Consider the following 18,537-nt stretch of genomic DNA (forward strand, 5'->3'; position numbering starts at 1 on the left):
ACTCGTCACAATCTGTGACTGCAGAACCCCACTGGGCCCCACTAACAAAGACCAGACCACGTGACCCGACCGCCCCCTCCACACAGGCCCGGGTCCAGTCCACCGGGTGAATAGACGGGTAATGAAAGTCTGGCATTTCTTCTCATAAAACACAGACGTACTGAGTGTTATTGTTGCTGAACCACCGTGTTCTTCTGGAGTCTCTGATCGGATTCTTTATTGGATTGATCTGTTGAACGTCTGTTCAGCTCGTGTCCTCACATGACTCGTAAACAACTGGATTTCAATCCATAATTTTGCCGACTCAGGGAATTGACCCACTTATAAATGTGATCGTTACCACGGCAACAGTCGTATTCGCTGTACTTAAAATGGTAACACCTGTAACATCTGAATATTTATACATATATCTTGTTTTTTTATTTTTTATCATAGTTTGCTCAAGGTTTATATTTCTATTAAGTGTGTATATGATCAAATAAGTATGATATGAGGATAGTGTTGTAAGAAGATATTGATACACTTAAATATCACAAAAAAACATATTTTTAAACTATAAAATAACTATGATAAAGCTTTAAATTGTGTATAAAATAAAAATAGATTTTTTTTATTTTATTTTATTATTTTTACAATATTCACAGCGTTTGTACATTTTTGTCTTGCAATTAAACCCCTAGCCTCTTGATGGCAGCAGTCATTACGTCTTCTGCAGCTAAAGGAAGAATGAATGCGGTGACTGAGGACGAGAGGATACAGTGACTCCAGCAGCTTTTAAAGCTGATGTTTGGACATATTTTGGTTTGAAAACAAATGAAAGTAGTTACGACTTCGTCAAGAGTCATGTGGTCTGTAAATAGTACAACACCAGAGTCAAGTACTGGGCAATACTACACATATATACTTGTTACTACACTATCACAACACCAGAGTCAAGTACTGGACAATACTACACATATATACTTGTTACTACACTATCACAACACCAGAATCAAGTACTGGACAATACTACACATATATACTTGTTACTACACTATCACAACACCAGAATCAAGTACTGGACAATACTACACATGTATTCTTGTTACTACACTATCACAACACCAGAGTCAAGTACTGGACAATACTACACATATATACTTGTTACTACACTATCACAACACCAGAATCAAGTACTGGACAATACTACACATATATACTTGTTACTACACTATCACAACACCAGAGTCAAGTACTGGACAATACTACACATATAAACTTGTTACTACACTATCACAACACCAGAGTCAAGTACTGGACAATACTACACATATATACATGTTACTACACTATCACAACACCAGAATCAAGTACTGGACAATACTACACATATATACTTGTTACTACACTATCACAACACCAGAGTCAAGTACTGGACAATACTACACATATATACTTGTTACTACACTATCACAACACCAGAGTCAAGTACTGGACAATACTACACATATATACATGTTACTACACTATCACAACACCAGAGTCAAGTACTGGACAATACTACACATATATACTTGTTACTACACTATCACAACACCAGAATCAAGTACTGGACAATTTTTATGATCTTGTATTTATATTCAACAGAACTGTATCAACTTATGTTTAGGCTTCAATAGTACTTTATTGTATCCTTGTTTGTAATGGTTTATATTTCAATGTGTGTTTAAAGTTAAAAAATATTGTTCTTTTTTGTTATTCATGTTAAAAATTAGTTTATTCATGTTTCGAAGTTTAATACTCTCTACATAGCTAAAGGAACAATGAAATCCTGGCGATGACTGAGGACGAGAGGATACAGTGGACTCCTTTCAAAGCTGATGTTTCTGATGTCATATTTTGGTTTGAAAACCAAAACCAATGAAAGTAGTTACGGCTTCGAGTCATGTGGTCTTTAAATACTACAACACCAGAGTCAAGTACTGGACAATACTACACATATATACTTGTTACTACACTATCACAACACCAGAATCAAGTACTGGACAATACTACACATATACACTTGTTACTACACTATTACTATATATGGTATCAATGTATCGTGACACGCATCAACAGGTTCTGAACACACACTCATAGTCATCTGTAAACGGTATAAACAGTAAATCACCTGAGAAGACGAGTCATGGCGTGGCGACAGACGTAGTGCAGTGCCGTGTTGTGCTGGTATTGCTCTCCGTAGGACACGTTGGGATCGAACCCGTCTCTGAACTGAGGGTTGCCCTCGTACAGCTGGCAGGCCAGGACCTCGTCGCCGCTCACCAGTGCCTTCCTGAACTTGGTGGCCGTGTTGCCCATGATTGTGAGCCGTCAAGAGTTCAAACCTAAACGATCCGCGGCAGATTCCGTCCTGCGCCGCCGCTGCTAGCCACACGGACCTCCAGCTACAGCAACATGTTCGTGTCCTTCACGCCTGAGGAACAGAAGAAACGTTTGATAGAAGATAACACTGTACAAGACTACATGACTCAAGTGACACACATGATGTTCATGTTCATGTGACATCACTTAAATGGTCACATGACGTAGGTAATGATAATATATCATTAATAACATGACACACTTAAGGATAAAGTAAATGTTATGAAGCGTCAATAATTCTTTCACAACTAAATAAAATACGTTTAACTATGAAGTGAATCTTGTGTTCAGTAAGATAGAAAAGTATGAAAAGGAGGCAGAAATATAAATAAAAACTGTTTTTCTCTCTGATTCTTTAATGTATAAAATATAGTGTTTTTATAGTTGAAAATTGTTTGTTTACGGTTGAAAAATGTTTGTTAATAGTTGAAAAATGTTTGATTAAAGTTGAAAATTGTTTGATTATAATTGAAAAATGTTTGTTTATAGTTGAAAATTGTTTGATTATAGTTGAAAATTGTTTGATTAAAGTTGAAAATTGTTTGATTAAAGTTGAAAATTGTTTAATTAAAGTAGAAAATTGTTTGATTATAGTTGAAAATTGTTTGATTATAGTTGAAAATTGTTTGATTATAGTTGAAAATTGTTTGATTATAGTTGAAAATTGTTTGATTAAAGTTGAAAATTGTTTGATTATAGTTGAAAATTGTTTGATTATAGTTGAAAATTGTTTGATTAAAGTTGAAAATTGTTTGATTATAGTTGAAAATTGTTTGATTATAGTTGAAAATTGTTGGATTATAGTTGAAAATTGTTTGATTATAGTTTAAAATTGTTTGATTATATTTGAAAATTGTTTGATTAAAGTTGAAAATTGTTTGATTAAAGTTGAAAATTGTTTAATTAAAGTTGAAAATTGTTTGATTATAGTTGAAAATTGTTTGATTATAGTTGAAAATTGTTTGATTATAGTTGAAAATTGTTTGATTATAGTTGAAAATTGTTTGATTATAGTTGAAAATTGTTTGATTATAGTTGAAAATTGTTTGATTATAGTTGAAAATTGTTTGATTAAAGTTGAAAATTGTTTGATTAAAGTTGAAAATTGTTTGATTAAAGTTGAAAATTGTTTGATTAAAGTTGAAAATCGTTTGATTATAGTTGAAAATTGTTTGATTATAGTTGAAAATTGTTTGATTATAGTTGAAAATTGTTTGATTAAAGTTGAAAATTGTTTGATTATAGTTGAAAATTGTTTGATTATAGTTGAAAATTGTTTGATTATAGTTGAAAATTGTTTGATTAAAGTTGAAAATTGTTTGATTAAAGTTGAAAATTGTTTGATTATAGTTGAAAATTGTTTGATTATAGTTGAAAATTGTTGGATTATAGTTGAAAATTGTTTGATTATAGTTTAAAATTGTTTGATTATATTTGAAAATTGTTTGATTAAAGTTGAAAATTGTTTGATTAAAGTTGAAAATTGTTTAATTAAAGTTGAAAATTGTTTGATTATAGTTGAAAATTGTTTGATTATAGTTGAAAATTGTTTGATTATAGTTGAAAATTGTTTGATTATAGTTGAAAATTGTTTGATTATAGTTGAAAATTGTTTGATTATAGTTGAAAATGGTTTGATTATAGTTGAAAATTGTTTGATTATAGTTGAAAATTGTTTGATTAAAGTTGAAAATTGTTTGATTATAGTTGAAAATTGTTTGTTTACGGTTGAAAAATGTTTGTTAATAGTTGAAAAATGTTTGATTAAAGTTGAAAATTGTTTGATTATAATTGAAAAATGTTTGTTTATAGTTGAAAATTGTTGGATTACAGTTGAAAATTGTTTGATTATAGTTGAAAATTGTTTGATTATAGTTGAAAATTGTTTGATTATAGTTGAAAATTGTTTAATTACAGTTGAAAATTGTTTGTTTACAGTTGAAAAATGTTTGATTAAAGTTGAAAATTGTTTAATTACAGTTGAAAATTGTTTGATTATAGTTGAAAATTGTTTGATTATAGTTGAAAATTGTTTAATTACAGTTGAAAATTGTTTGTTTACAGTTGAAAAATGTTTGATTAAAGTTGAAAATTGTTTAATTACAGTTGAAAATTGTTTGATTATAGTTGAAAATTGTTTAATTACAGTTGAAAATTGTTTTATTATTGCATTTATACTGAATTTTTCCTAAAATTACTGCCATGGCCACATAAGGTAATAAGGTCGACCATGTTTATTATCATCAAACACATTTAAGTATACGTTTCTCACACCAACACTTGTGCTGCATTATTTCAAGAAGAATAAACTAACAGACCATAGAAAAAATAGGTCAATCCGTGAGTAATAACACAAGACATTGATGTTGTTCGTCAGCTGATGACAGTAAAGCTTGAGTTGGTCAAGTTCCTCTTGAATAATCTGCATGTGTTGCACTAAAACAGTGGCTCTCTGCTACTTTAAATATGTCTCATATAGTTGGACAACATGTAGCAAAATAGTCCAAACCAGTTTCGTCGCCTCCAGGATCTCAAACAAAGAAACGACAAATAAGAAGGATTCATGCAGACGTGTTGACTTTCAAACCCTCTGGAAGAAAGTTCTGGAGACGAATGACTTTGAAAATGTAAAAAACAAGTGGAAGTTGTGATCCCTGAACAATACAAGGATTTAATGTTTGATATCGAGAGGCTCGGACTCATCATAGTACATGCAGTACAAATGTATTCAACGCTGAATCATGGGACATTGTCAGGTGCTGAGAAGATCAAAGATTAACAATGCATCATGGGATTTGAACAAGTGACCTTCTCTACACATCTGGTTAAAACTAGGGATGTAAGAAAATATTGATACACTTTAAATATCGCAACATTTTTTTCACAATATGAATAAATGGACATTAATTATCTATTAACATACAAATATTCACAGTGAAAATATTATAGATTATTCAAATCCTGCAAATGCTTGTATGTCTTTTCTTGTGTAGTACAAATATAGATCATGTGTCGTCATCTTTGTCATCTTCTTGTGTGTTCACTATAAGATGACAATTTTCCTACAATTAAATTGTTTAAAAGAAATGAAATATATATAGTTGTTCTAACAGTATCTCAGTTTATTGTATACTTGCCCCAGTATTGTAGTAACAGGTATGTGCGAATGACGATACAATACATAATGATATATCGTGATAGTGTAGTAACAAGAATACATGTGTAGTATTGTCCAGTACTTGACTCTGGTGTTGTGATAGTGTAGTAACAAGGATATATGTGTAGTATTGTCCAGTACTTGAATCTGGTGTTGTGATAGTGTAGTAACAAGAATACATGTGTAGTATTGTCCAGTACTTGACTCTGGTGTTGTGATAGTGTAGTAACAAGAATACATGTGTAGTATTGTCCAGTACTTGACTCTGGTGTTGTGATAGTGTAGTAACAAGAATACATGTGTAGTATTGTCTAGTACTTGACTCTGGTGTTGTAATAGTGTAGTAACAAGAATACATGTGTAGTATTGTCCAGTACTTGACTCTGGTGTTGTGATAGTGTAGTAACAAGGATATATGTGTAGTATTGTCCAGTACTTGACTCTGGTGTTGTGATAGTGTAGTAACAAGTATATATGTGTAGTATTGTCCAGTACTTGACATTGGTGTTGTGATAGTGTAGTAACAAGTATATATGTGTAGTATTGTCCAGTACTTGACACTGGTGTTGTGATAGTGTAGTAACAAGAATACATGTGTAGTATTGTCCAGTACTTGACTCTGGTGTTGTGATAGTGTAGTAACAAGAATACATGTGTAGTATTGTCTAGTACTTGACTCTGGTGTTGTGATAGTGTAGTAACAAGAATACATGTGTAGTATTGTCCAGTACTTGACTCTGGTGTTGTGATAGTGTAGTAACAAGTATATATGTGTAGTATTGTCCAGTACTTGACTCTGGTGTTGTGATAGTGTAGTAACAAGTATATATGTGTAGTATTGTCCAGTACTTGACTCTGGTGTTGTGATAGTGTAGTAACAAGTATATATGTGTAGTATTGTCCAGTACTTGACTTTGGTGTTGTGATAGTGTAGTAACAAGTATATATGTGTAGTATTGTCCAGTACTTGACTCTGGTGTTGTGATAGTGTAGTAACAAGTATATATGTGTAGTATTGTCCAGTACTTGACTCTGGTGTTGTGATAGTGTAGTAACAAGTATATATGTGTAGTATTGTCCAGTACTTGACTCTGGTGTTGGGATAGTGTATTAACAAGTATATATGCGTAGTATTGTCCAGTACTTGACTCTGGTGTTGTGATAGTGTAGTAACAAGTATATATGTGTAGTATTGTCCAGTACTTGACTCTGGTGTTGGGATAGTGTATTAACAAGTATATATGCGTAGTATTGTCCAGTACTTGACTCTGGTGTTGTGATAGTGTAGTAACAAGTATATATGCGTAGTATTGTACAGGATACGGAAGTTGTTTACGTCGATGCTGGTTAATAACAATGTTTGTTTTATTGCTTTAAAGAAATGTATCTGGAAGACTCACATATTGACCAAATCATCAACATTTGCTTCATTTCCTCATCCTTCCGTCCGCGACACACACACACACACACACACACACACACACACACACACACACACACACACACACACACACACACACACACACACCATCTGTCTGGCTCCACAAAGAGCCTCTTTTAGCAGCAGCAGCTACAGTTGTCCAGTCAGTCCAGACACTTGAATAACTGGCTCCTCAGTGACGGGAAAATACAGAGAGACAGACGGAGACGAAGCTCGTGGTCACAGATCTTCTCTGGTGCTCCGGCTGCACCGTGAAGACCACCTCCATGTGGTTGGTGCGGGTACGATCGGTTAATGGGTCAGTCTGACTTTTATTTCCATCGCACTTCATCCACTCTGGGCTGCACGATATTGTAGATAAGGGCGATATTATATTAGTGTCTTGAATTACGATATTAATGCGATTTTTTTTCTTTCACCCAAAAATGAGCACAGTAGTGTAGGTCCGGGGGTTAAGAAGGAAAACAATGATATTTCCCTTTTGTTTATTTCAACGCTTCGGTGTCGACATGATGGTAGAAAAATATCTCTTATAACGCTCAGTTATAAGTTTCCCGCCAAACTGAGCGACATCAGAGAGGAGCCGCCGGCGCGTCGTGATATCAATAAATCAATAATAAATCTTTGTACACGCACACATAACACTTTATAAATGACGCTAACAACTTAGCTCGTTAGCATACGGTGAAGACGCACACGTAACACTTTATAAATGACGCTAACAACTTAGCTCGTTAGCATACGGTGAAGACGCACACATAACACTTTATAAATGACGCTAACAACTTAGCTCGTTAGCATACGGTGAAGACGCACACGTAACACTTTATAAATGACGCTAACAACTTAGCTCGTTAGCATACGGTGAAGACGCACACATAACACTTTATAAATGACGCTAACAACTTAGCTCGTTAGCATACGGTGAAGATGGACAGGTTTGTTTAGAAGTTCACGATCTTCTAAGAAAACAACTGAGACGAGATGAAAAGTTCTTACAATATGTTGCTTTAACAAAGGAGGTTGAAAGAGACGAGTGACTGGATCACTAGTGTTTGACTAGATCACAAGTTAGTATTACTTCACTGGATCACTAGTGTTTGACTAGATCATAAGTTAGTATTACTTCACTGGATCACAAGTGTTTGACTAGATCATAAGTTAGTATTACTTCACTGGATCACTAGTGTTTGACTAGATCATAAGTTAGTATTACTTCACTGGATCACTAGTGTTTGACTAGATCACAAGTTAGTATTACTTCACTGGATCACTAGTGTTTGACTAGATCATAAGTTAGTATTACTTCACTGGATCACTAGTGTTTGACTAGATCACAAGTTAGTATTACTTCACTGGATCACTAGTGTTTGACTAGATCATAAGTTAGTATTACTTCACTGGATCACTAGTGTTTGACTAGATCACAAGTTAGCATTACTTCACTGGATCACTAGTGTTTGACTAGATCACAAGTTAGTATTACTTCACTGGATCACTAGTGTTTGACTAGATCATAAATTAGTATTACTTCACTGGATCACTAGTGTTTGACTAGATCATAAGTTAGTATTACTTCACTGGATCACTAGTGTTTGACTAGATCATAAGTTAGTATTACTTCACTGGATCACTAGTGTTTGACTAGATCATAAGTTAGTATTACTTCACTGGATCACTAGTGTTTGACTAGATCACAAGTTAGTATTACTTCACTGGATCACTAGTGTTTGACTAGATCACAAGTTAGTATTACTTCACTGGATCACTAGTGTTTGACTAGATCATAAATTAGTATTACTTCACTGGATCACTAGTGTTTGACTAGATCATAAGTTAGTATTACTTCACTGGATCACTAGTGTTTGACTAGATCATAAGTTAGTATTACTTCACTGGATCACTAGTGTTTGACTAGATCACTAGTGTTTGACTAGATCACAAGTTAGCATTACTTCCATCGCCATAGCAACCGAGCCTAACAAGCTGCACAGTTCACAGACGGACGGAGACGTAAACAACAACGAGACATAGAAGTACAAATTGACAACTTTACAGAACGTGACACTGATTGGTCGAAGTGAGCATTTAAGAAATGATTGATTTATACAATAAAAAATTATAAATTATCTCACATGTTTTCCATATGTAAATCGCTATTTTTTCTATATATCGTGCAGATCTAAGAGGCACAAGTAGGAACTTTAAAAACCGAGGTAAAGTAAATCTTTCCTTCAGAAACGGTGACGATGTAATTCTAATTGTTTAAACTGAGAAGTCACTCACGGCTGTTACCCTGATGTAACACCTGCTCCTACAGGCTGGAACTGAGAAGTTCCTCCACCGGGTCAACCTTCTCAAAATCCGTCTCCTGCGCTTCCCTCGTTCACCAACAGGGGTCACGTTCTGGAACCCTCCTGTTGACCTGCTTCAAACCCAGATCGAGATCCGCGTCACGAGGACGAGAATGACAGCAACACACGTCACAAAAAGACGACAAGAAGAAAACACACAGTCCAGCTGGACCAATAAAAGTACAGTAGTCGTGGTTACAGTGTCAATTAGAAAAACATCGGTGGATTTTCAGATGGAGCTGAAACCTCCCAGAGAAATGAAAGTTTAAAACATCATTTACACAATATCCCTGATTTTCTGGGACTCGTGTGTTTGTCTTATGTGTCTTGACCTTTTATAGTTTTAACTGTGTATTCTTTTTGTTTGTTAAAGTACTTTGTGACCCTGGTCTAGAAAGACCTTTACCAATAAACTTTACTTACAAATTACTTTAAAGCGAGTGACTTCATTGATCATATTAACAAAAGATAACTTAATAAAACCAGGAGGCGGACCAAGTCCTGCCGAGTTCACCAAATACTTTAAATCAATTAATTCCCTTTCGTTTGAATAAAAACTGTCATTTGTAAATAATTGTCTTATTTGGATTTTTTTCTAAATAAGAAAGAAACGGATCCATTATCGGAAGTGAACCGTGTGAAGGAGGTGTTGAGGGACAAGTTGAGACCATCACGAAGAGAACACTTGAGATCCACAGTTAGTGAAGACCTTCATTGAGACCAGATCCCAGGATCAGGTCTGGATGCCTGTGACGCTCAATCCATGAGACTTTTAACAACATGTTGCTGGACGACAGTTTCTCGGTCGATGAAGCTTCGACGTCGATGCGTGAAGTTGAACATGAGCCTCACGATGGACCAGGACCAGGTCTCACGATGGACCAGGACCAGGTCTCACGATGGACCAGGACCAGGACCAGGCATCGGTCCACACGGACGAGGGTAGAACTCTGAGCTGGATCTCTGAGTCCACCATGTTAACGTTGTCTTTCATCTCCAAACTGAACCAGGACCATGAGGAGAGTCAGTCTGACTAGACTGTCTAGAGGTCTAGAGATGAACTGAAACACTTTTTATGATCTTGTATTTATATTCAACAGAACTGTATCAACTTATGTTTAGGCTTCAATAGTACTTTATTGTATCCTTGTTTGTAATGGTTTATATTTCAATGTGTGTTTAAAGTTAAAAAATATTGTTCTTTTTTGTTATTCATGTTAAAAATTAGTTTGTTCATGTTTTGAAGTTTAATACTCTCTACATAGCTAAAGGAACAATGAAATCCTGGCGATGACTGAGGACGAGAGGATACAGTGGACTCCTTTCAAAGCTGATGTTTCTGATGTCATATTTTGGTTTGAAAACCAAAACCAATGAAAGTAGTTACGGCTTCGAGTCATGTGGTCTTTGAATACTACAACACCAGAGTCAAGTACTGGACAATACTACACATATATACTTGTTACTACACTATCACAACACCAGAGTCGAGTACTGGACAATACTACACATATATCCTTGTTACTACACTATCACAACACCAGAGTCAAGTACTCCACAATACTACACATATATACTTGTTACTACACGATCACAACACCAGAGTCGAGTACTGGACAATACTACACATATATCCTTGTTACTACATTATCACAACACCAGAGTCAAGTACTGGACTCTATTGTATCATCAGTGTGTGTGTGTTGTTGTGATGTGTGACTCTATTGTATCATCAGTGTGTGTGTGTGTTGTGATGTGTGACTCTATTGTATCATCAGTGTGCGTGTGTGTTGTTGTGATGTGTGACTCTATTGTATCATCAGTGTGTGTGTTGTTGTTGTGATGTGTGACTCTATTGTATCATCAGTGTGTGTGTGTGTTGTGATGTGTGACTCTATTGTATCATCAGTGTGTGTGTGTTGTTGTGATGTGTGACTCTATTGTATCATCAGTGTGTGTGTGTTGTTGTGATGTGTGACTCTATTGTATCATCAGTGTGTGTGTGTGTGTTGTGATGTGTGACTCTATTGTATCATCAGTGTGTGTGTGTTGTTGTGATGTGTGACTCTATTGTATCATCAGTGTGTGTGTTGTTGTTGTGATGTGTGACTCTATTGTATCATCAGTGTGTGTGTGTGTTGTGATGTGTGACTCTATTGTATCATCAGTGTGTGTGTGTTGTTGTGATGTGTGACTCTATTGTATCATCAGTGTGTGTGTGTTGTTGTGATGTGTGACTTTATTGTATCATCAGTGTGTGTGTGTGTGTTGTTGTGATATGTGACTCTATTGTATCATCAGTGTGTGTGATGTTGTGATGTGTGACTCTATTGTATCATCAGTGTGTGTGTGTTGTTGTGATATGTGACTCTATTGTAGCATCAGTGTGTGTGTTGTTGTGATATGTGACTCTATTGTATCATCAGTGTGTGTGTTGTTGTGATGTGTGACTCTATTGTATCATCAGTGTGTGTGTTGTTGTGATATGTGACTCTATTGTATCATCAGTGTGTGTTTGTACAAAAATGTTTTCATTGAAACATTAACATTAGAAAAGGATCTTAAGCTCCGCCCGCTAAAAACACTTTGTTTTTCTGGAGATTAAATCTTGTTGACCATAGCCACACCCGCTCTGCTGTGATTGGTCAAAGCGTGGAGGTTTGTCACCGACATCTCCGCCTCCAAGGGACTCATTGTATAAACAAAGCGTGATCACAGCTGGAGGAGGAGTGAAGCCATTATTACGTCATAATACTCTCGTAACCTCTCGTTCGTCCAGATTTCAGAGCAACTTTATAAAGTACTAAAGTGTAAAACATGGTCATGATGAGAAGTTACTTGAAGAACATTCTCTACATGATGATCGTCAGGAAGTGAATCTTTCAAACTCAAACCATAACTCAAGGCCATATCAACACGAGATAAAGAACATCTTCCTCCTTCCCGGCAGAAGTTCCTCCCTCTCCCCCATGAGTCCTGGACCTCTCTCCAGGTCCAGCGTGTGGTTGCCATGACTCCCGGGACAGTTGGACCCACAGAACCAGAACCCGCCTCCCTGGACAACCGTGAAGCCTCGAGGCGTGTTTAAAGGTGTCAGCAGGACCTGGAGCTAAACAAACACTTGAAGCACACACTTGTGTCCACGAGGCCCTCCGTTCCTGCCCCTTTGTTCCTGCCCCCTCTGGACCCGGCGGAGGAGCCTTCATGACGGACACACGTCCAGCCGAGAAGAAGGGTTTTGTTCTGGATGTCAATGCTAACAGTGTTAGCTTCGCTGCTACCACCAGAGGCGACGCTGTTGTTGTTGTTTTGTTTCTTCTACTCACTCTCTCGCTTCGCTGGCTCGTCGCTCGTATGTTCGGGGGTCTCCGGGGTTCGCGGGACATCGCTGTCATCCGAGACAACGGCTGCCGTCGCGCTGGACCATCGTCTCTGTGCGGCGGAGACTCGCGGACGCCGCAGGAGAGACTGGATCTGCGGCTGCTCTGAGGAGCTCGCTGGGCTGGTTGCTGCCCTGGCAGGGGCGGCGCCACTGCGCATGCGTGGAGCCGAGCGCCGCCGCCCGATTGGCTGCTCGTTCTGGACTTCCGGCTTGTCGACTTGGAGACGCGAGTTTATGAGTCATGAAGTAAAAACGTGTAAAACTGTATTTTAACTTGATTTATATGGAACATGTTCAGGTTTTCGAGGAGGAAAGGGAGAGCATTTTTTTTACGTTATTGATTTCATTATTATTTTATTTTGTTCATTTTGTTTATTTTTCAACTAACAAACATCTTAAGACATTTTTATTTGTTCAGGCTTTTCCTTGATTTTCTGGAGCTCAGTGATATCTTGTTTTTTTTAAATATATATTTTATTGAGTATTGTTTTGATTGTTTAAGTGTTTTGGTCTGGGAAAGCGCTATACAAATATAAATTACTTACTTACTTAATTTACTATTGTAATTTATATTTTTAGACATGTGTACTGCTTGTCTTTATATAATGTTTAAGTATGTTTAATCTTTTTTTTGTGAACTGCTGTGATAATTCCAAAATGTGAGAAGAATAAAGGTGAATCAATCAATCCATCAACTTCAATATACACTTAATCTTATATTTATTTAAAACAAAAATAGATAATAAAGCAATTAAGGATTTAATAATATCCAACATTAAAGTAAATATACATGAGGAATTGTGTTCTAATGTGTCAAAAGTTGCTATTAAACTACCTGAATACAAATATTTATGATGACATTATGTTAAATTTGAAAATGATTATTAAATCATTGTTGAACTACAAAACGAGTTAAATACATCAGGAATCTCATCGTTTGATTTTCAATTATAATTAATGTTGGTGTAATCGGATTATTTATAGTTTTCACGCCAAACTAAGTGCACAATTTACTTATTGTTATAAGATTGAATGAATAATATTTTCATTTATTTATTACATTTTATTTCATTAATTCAATTTTAAATCCTGTGTTGTTTTTACGATACTGTCATAGAATGTTTTCTTATTCTGATTCTGAAACTACAATAATAATAATTTGGTACATTGATTAAATAATCCTAAATAAATCATAATCTGGATCAGGATCTGAACACGTTCATTACCAGAATTGATAAAACAACACTTTATTATTGTGGTGGATACATTATAAAATAATCTAATTAAAATAAACAAATGCATAGAAAAGTAATAATTAAATACAAAAAAATAGATGTTTAATGGAAATGAAATCATTAAATAAGTAAAGTGGTTATGAAATGAACAACAGAATGATAAATATATAATATAAAGGTTAAGAAAGTATCTTCCCCTGTGTGTCATTGATATTGAAATAAGATACAATTATCTTCTAGAATGTGTCTTTTTATAATACACAATATTTTACTTTTATGCACTTGTGTAATATTTCTCCTTACTTGTTAACCTTTTACGATTTCATTTTTTCTATATGTTCATCGTTGTTTACAATGTTTTCAAGACTTTAATAAAACATTCCTGAGCAAACTGTGTATTTTCTTGTTATTTATTTTTTAGCTTTTATCTTGTTTATTACTTTTAGATGTATTTATCGCGAGATATTATATGGCATTGATTAATAAATCCCGTAACTAGGCCTGATCCTTTGAGCAAAGGTTTTTTTCAATCATCAACAATTATTATTTTATAAGTGTATTTACAATACTTGATACAACAACATCCACATAAATCCTAATGCGATGAAAACTAAAACCATCAGGTTTATTTGCAAAACAATACACAAAAACACAACCTTTTATATGAATTACTACTTGCATTATTAGCTGATTAATAGGTAGAACTTTATTGATCCCTCAGGAGGTCTCCTTCGGGAAATCTTTTTTTTTCCAATATATATATATATATAATAATATAATATAATAATAATATATAATATATACATTATTATGATTTATAACATTATGTAATTAACGACACGGTTAGAAAAACTATTATCTGACAAAATAAATAATTATAAAATAAAGACATTAAGCCTTAATGATAATATTTCAATAGTGTCTTTTTTTAAATCTAAATATTTTCTTGTTCAGAAAGTTCAGACCAGTTTCTAATAAAACCGCTAGATGGCGCCCAAACCTCGTTTTCGTTTTTTTTTTGTTTTTTTTTAATATTTCTTCGTACACAGGAAACGATGATCCTCTTCCGGGTCACGTTTTTGAAAGAGCTCGTGCAGAAAAACATAATAAATATAGTATAGCAGTTCTAGTAGTAATAATAGTATTTGTGATACATCAGCACAAGTTTTAAGTAAATCTAATGAACCTGTTTCTTCTTTACAAACTGTATTATTAAAAAAAAAATACAGTTTAAAAAATGAACTTTTAAACAATTTAAAAAAAAACTATGAGTGAAATGAAAATACAAGTAATTTAAGCTACTGTTTTTTTTTTTTGGGATGGTTTGTGAACTTATTTTTTTGTGAACTATGGAAGACGTCTGGAAGCATTCTGATATTTGAGAAGATGTTTTAATCCATTTAAATATAATATATATATATACAGTGCCTTGCGAAAGTATTCGGCCCCCTTGAACCTTTCAACATTTCGCCACATTTCAGGCTTCAAACATAAAGATATAAAATTTTAATTTTTTGTCAAGAATCAACAACAAGTGGGACACAATCGTGAAGTGGAACGAAATTTATTGGATAATTTAAGCTTTTTTAACAAATAAAAAACTGAAAAGTGGGGCGTGCAATATTATTCGGCCCCTTTACTTTCAGTGCAGCAAACTCACTCCAGAAGTTCAGTGAGGATCTTTGAATGATCCAATGTTGTCCTAAATGACTGATGATGATCAATAGAATGCACCTGTGTGTAATCAAGTCTCCGTATAAATGCACCTGCTCTTTGATAGTCTCAGGGTTCTGTTGAAAGCGCAGAGAGAACCATGAAGACAAAGGAACACACCAGGCAGGTCCGAGATACTGTTGTGGAGAAGTTTAAAGCCGGATTTGGATACAAAAAGATTTCCCAAGCTTTAAACATCTCAAGGAGCACTGTGCAAGCAATTATATTGAAATGGAAGGAGTATCAGACCACTGCAAATCTACCAAGACCCGGCCGTCCCTCCAAACTTTCATCTCAAACAAGGAGAAGACTGATCAGAGATGCAGCCAAGAGGCCCATGATCACTCTGGATGAACTGCAGATAACTATAGCTGAGGTGGGAGAGTCTGTCCATAGGACAACAATCAGTCGTGCACTGCACAAATCTGGCCTTTATGGAAGAGTGGCAAGAAGAAAGCCATTTCTCAAAGATATCCATAAAAAGTCTCGTTTAAAGTTTGCCACAAGCCACCTGGGAGACACAACAAACATGTGGAAGAAGGTGCTCTGGTCAGATGAAACCAAAATAACTTTTTGGCCACAATGCAAAACGATATGTTTGGCGTAAAAGCAACACAGCTCATCACCCTGAACACACCATCCCCACTGTCAAACATGGTGGTGGCAGCATCATGGTTTGGGCCTGCTTTTCTTCAGCAGGGACAGGGAAGATGGCTACAATTGATGGGAAGATGGATGGAGCCAAATACAGGACCAATCTGGAAGAAAACCTGTTGGAGTCTGCAAAAGACCTGAGACTGGGATGGAGATTTATCTTCCAACAGGACAATGATCCAAAACATAAAGCCAAATCTACAATGGAATGGTTCACAAATAGACGTATCCAGGTGTTAGAATGGCCAAGTCAAAGTCCAGACCTGAATCCAATCGAGAATCTGTGGAAAGAGCTGAAGACTGTTGTTCACAAACGCTCTCCATCCAACCTCACTGAGCTCCAGCTGTTTTGCAAGGAAGAATGGGCAAGAATTCCAGTCTCTCGATGTGCAAAACTGATAGAGACATACCTCAAGAGACTTGCAGCTGTAATTGCAGCAAAAGGTGGCGCTACAAAGTATTAGCGCAAGGGGGCCGAATAATATTGCACGCCCCACTTTTCAGTTTTTTATTTGTTAAAAAAGTTTAAATTATCCAATAAATTTCGTTCCACTTCACGATTGTGTCCCACTTGTTGTTGATTCTTGACAAAAAATTAAAATTTTATATCTTTATGTTTGAAGCCTGAAATGTGGCGAAATGTTGAAAGGTTCAAGGGGGCCGAATACTTTCACAAGGCACTGTATATATATATATGTTATATGTTAATGAAGTAAGTTACAGAAACAGGCTTCCTGTCTTCAAAATGACGAACAAAACAACACAGAAGATTAAGGAGGTAAATAAGCAAAATGAAATACAAAAAACAATAAATTAAATTTAGCGAGATGAATAAAAATTTAAAAGTCAGAAGAATTATATTTTAAATCAGACCATATTAATCCACAGGGTGATAATATAATCGTTATATAACAATATTCACAATAATATGAGAACATTTACTACCTCGTAAAAGAAAAATTTAAAATATGTTCTTATCATGAAAGGTTAGAATAGTTTTCTTTAATGATTTAAACTGAAACACGTCCTGATGATCCGTCCTGACAGGCATGTTGTCGCTGAACTCTTATTAGTTTCTCTGAAGCTATAAAAGTTCTGTTGAACATTCCAGCAGCTCGTCGAGTCTTCTTCAGAATCCATGCTCGTGCTGCCTCGCCCTGACAAACATCTCCACGTGGTAACAGGTTCTGCGGGTCACCAGGACTAGTTGGTTCTGCGGGTCACCAGGACTAGTTGGTTCTGCGGGTCACCAGGACTAGTTGGTTCTGAAGGTCACCAGGACTAGTTGGTTCTACAGGTCACCAGGACTAGTTGCTTCTACAGGTCACCAGGACTAGTTGCTTCTACAGGTCACCAGGACTAGTTGGTTCTGCGGGTCATCAGGACTAGTTGGTTCTACAGGTTACCAGTACTAGTTGGTTCTACAGGTCACCAGGACTAGTTGGTTCTGCGGGTCACCAGGACTAGTTGGTTCTACAGGTCACCAGGACTAGTTGGTTCTACAAGTTACCATTACTAGTTGGTTCTACAGGTCACCAGGACTAGTTGGTTCTGCGGGTCACCAGGACTAGTTGGTTCTACAGGTCACCAGGACTAGTTGGTTCTGTGGGTCACCAGGACTAGTTGGTTCTACAGGTCACGAGGACTAGTTGGTTCTACGGGTCACCAGGACTAGTCGGTTCTGCGGGTCACCAGGACCAGTCTGTTCTACGGGTCACCATGACTAGTTGGTTCTGCGGGTCACCAGGACTAGTCGGTTCTGCGGGTCACCAGGACCAGTCTGTTCTGCGGGTCACCAAGACTAGTTGGTTCTGCGGGTCACCAGGACTAGTTGGTTCTACGGGTCACCAGGACTAGTTGGTTCTACGGGTCACCAGGACTAGTCGAGTCTGCGGGTCACCAGGACTAGTTGGTTCTGCGGGTCACCAGGACTAGTTGGTTCTACGGGTCACCAGGACTAGTTGGTTCTACGGGTCACCAGGACTAGTCGAGTCTACGGGTCACCAGGACTAGTTGGTTCTACGGGTCACCAGGACTAGTTGGTTCTACGGGTCACCAGGACTAGTCGAGTCTGAGGGTCACCAGGACTAGTTGGTTCTGCGGGTCACCAGGACTAGTTGGTTCTACGGGTCACCAGGACTAGTTGGTTCTACGGGTCACCAGGACTAGTCGAGTCTGCGGGTCACCAGGACTAGTTG

The 18,537-nt window shown here is 36.3% G+C and overlaps 1 protein-coding gene across 2 annotated transcripts in view; it reads right to left on the reverse strand.

The window, feature by feature from the left end:
* The window catches only part of LOC148083076 (ankyrin repeat and IBR domain-containing protein 1-like), a 56,632-nt gene extending 43,754 nt beyond the window's left edge, over positions 1 to 12,878 (reverse strand). For both annotated transcript variants that reach the window (XR_015710720.1, XM_087786214.1), the window contains exons 1-2: positions 12,682 to 12,878; positions 2,153 to 2,455 (exon numbers count right to left, since the gene is read on the reverse strand). Coding sequence is in view for 1 of the 2 variants with exons in the window: in XM_087786214.1 (XP_087642340.1) it covers positions 2,153 to 2,340 (188 nt within the window). In the remaining variant the exon portion in view is untranslated. The remainder of the gene's footprint in view (positions 1 to 2,152; positions 2,456 to 12,681) is intronic.
* Between the last annotated feature and the right edge of the window lie 5,659 nt (positions 12,879 to 18,537).

This window comes from Callionymus lyra, chromosome 3, assembly GCF_982586985.1.
Source record: "Callionymus lyra chromosome 3, fCalLyr1.hap1.1, whole genome shotgun sequence".
Lineage (NCBI taxonomy): Eukaryota > Metazoa > Chordata > Actinopteri > Syngnathiformes > Callionymidae > Callionymus > Callionymus lyra.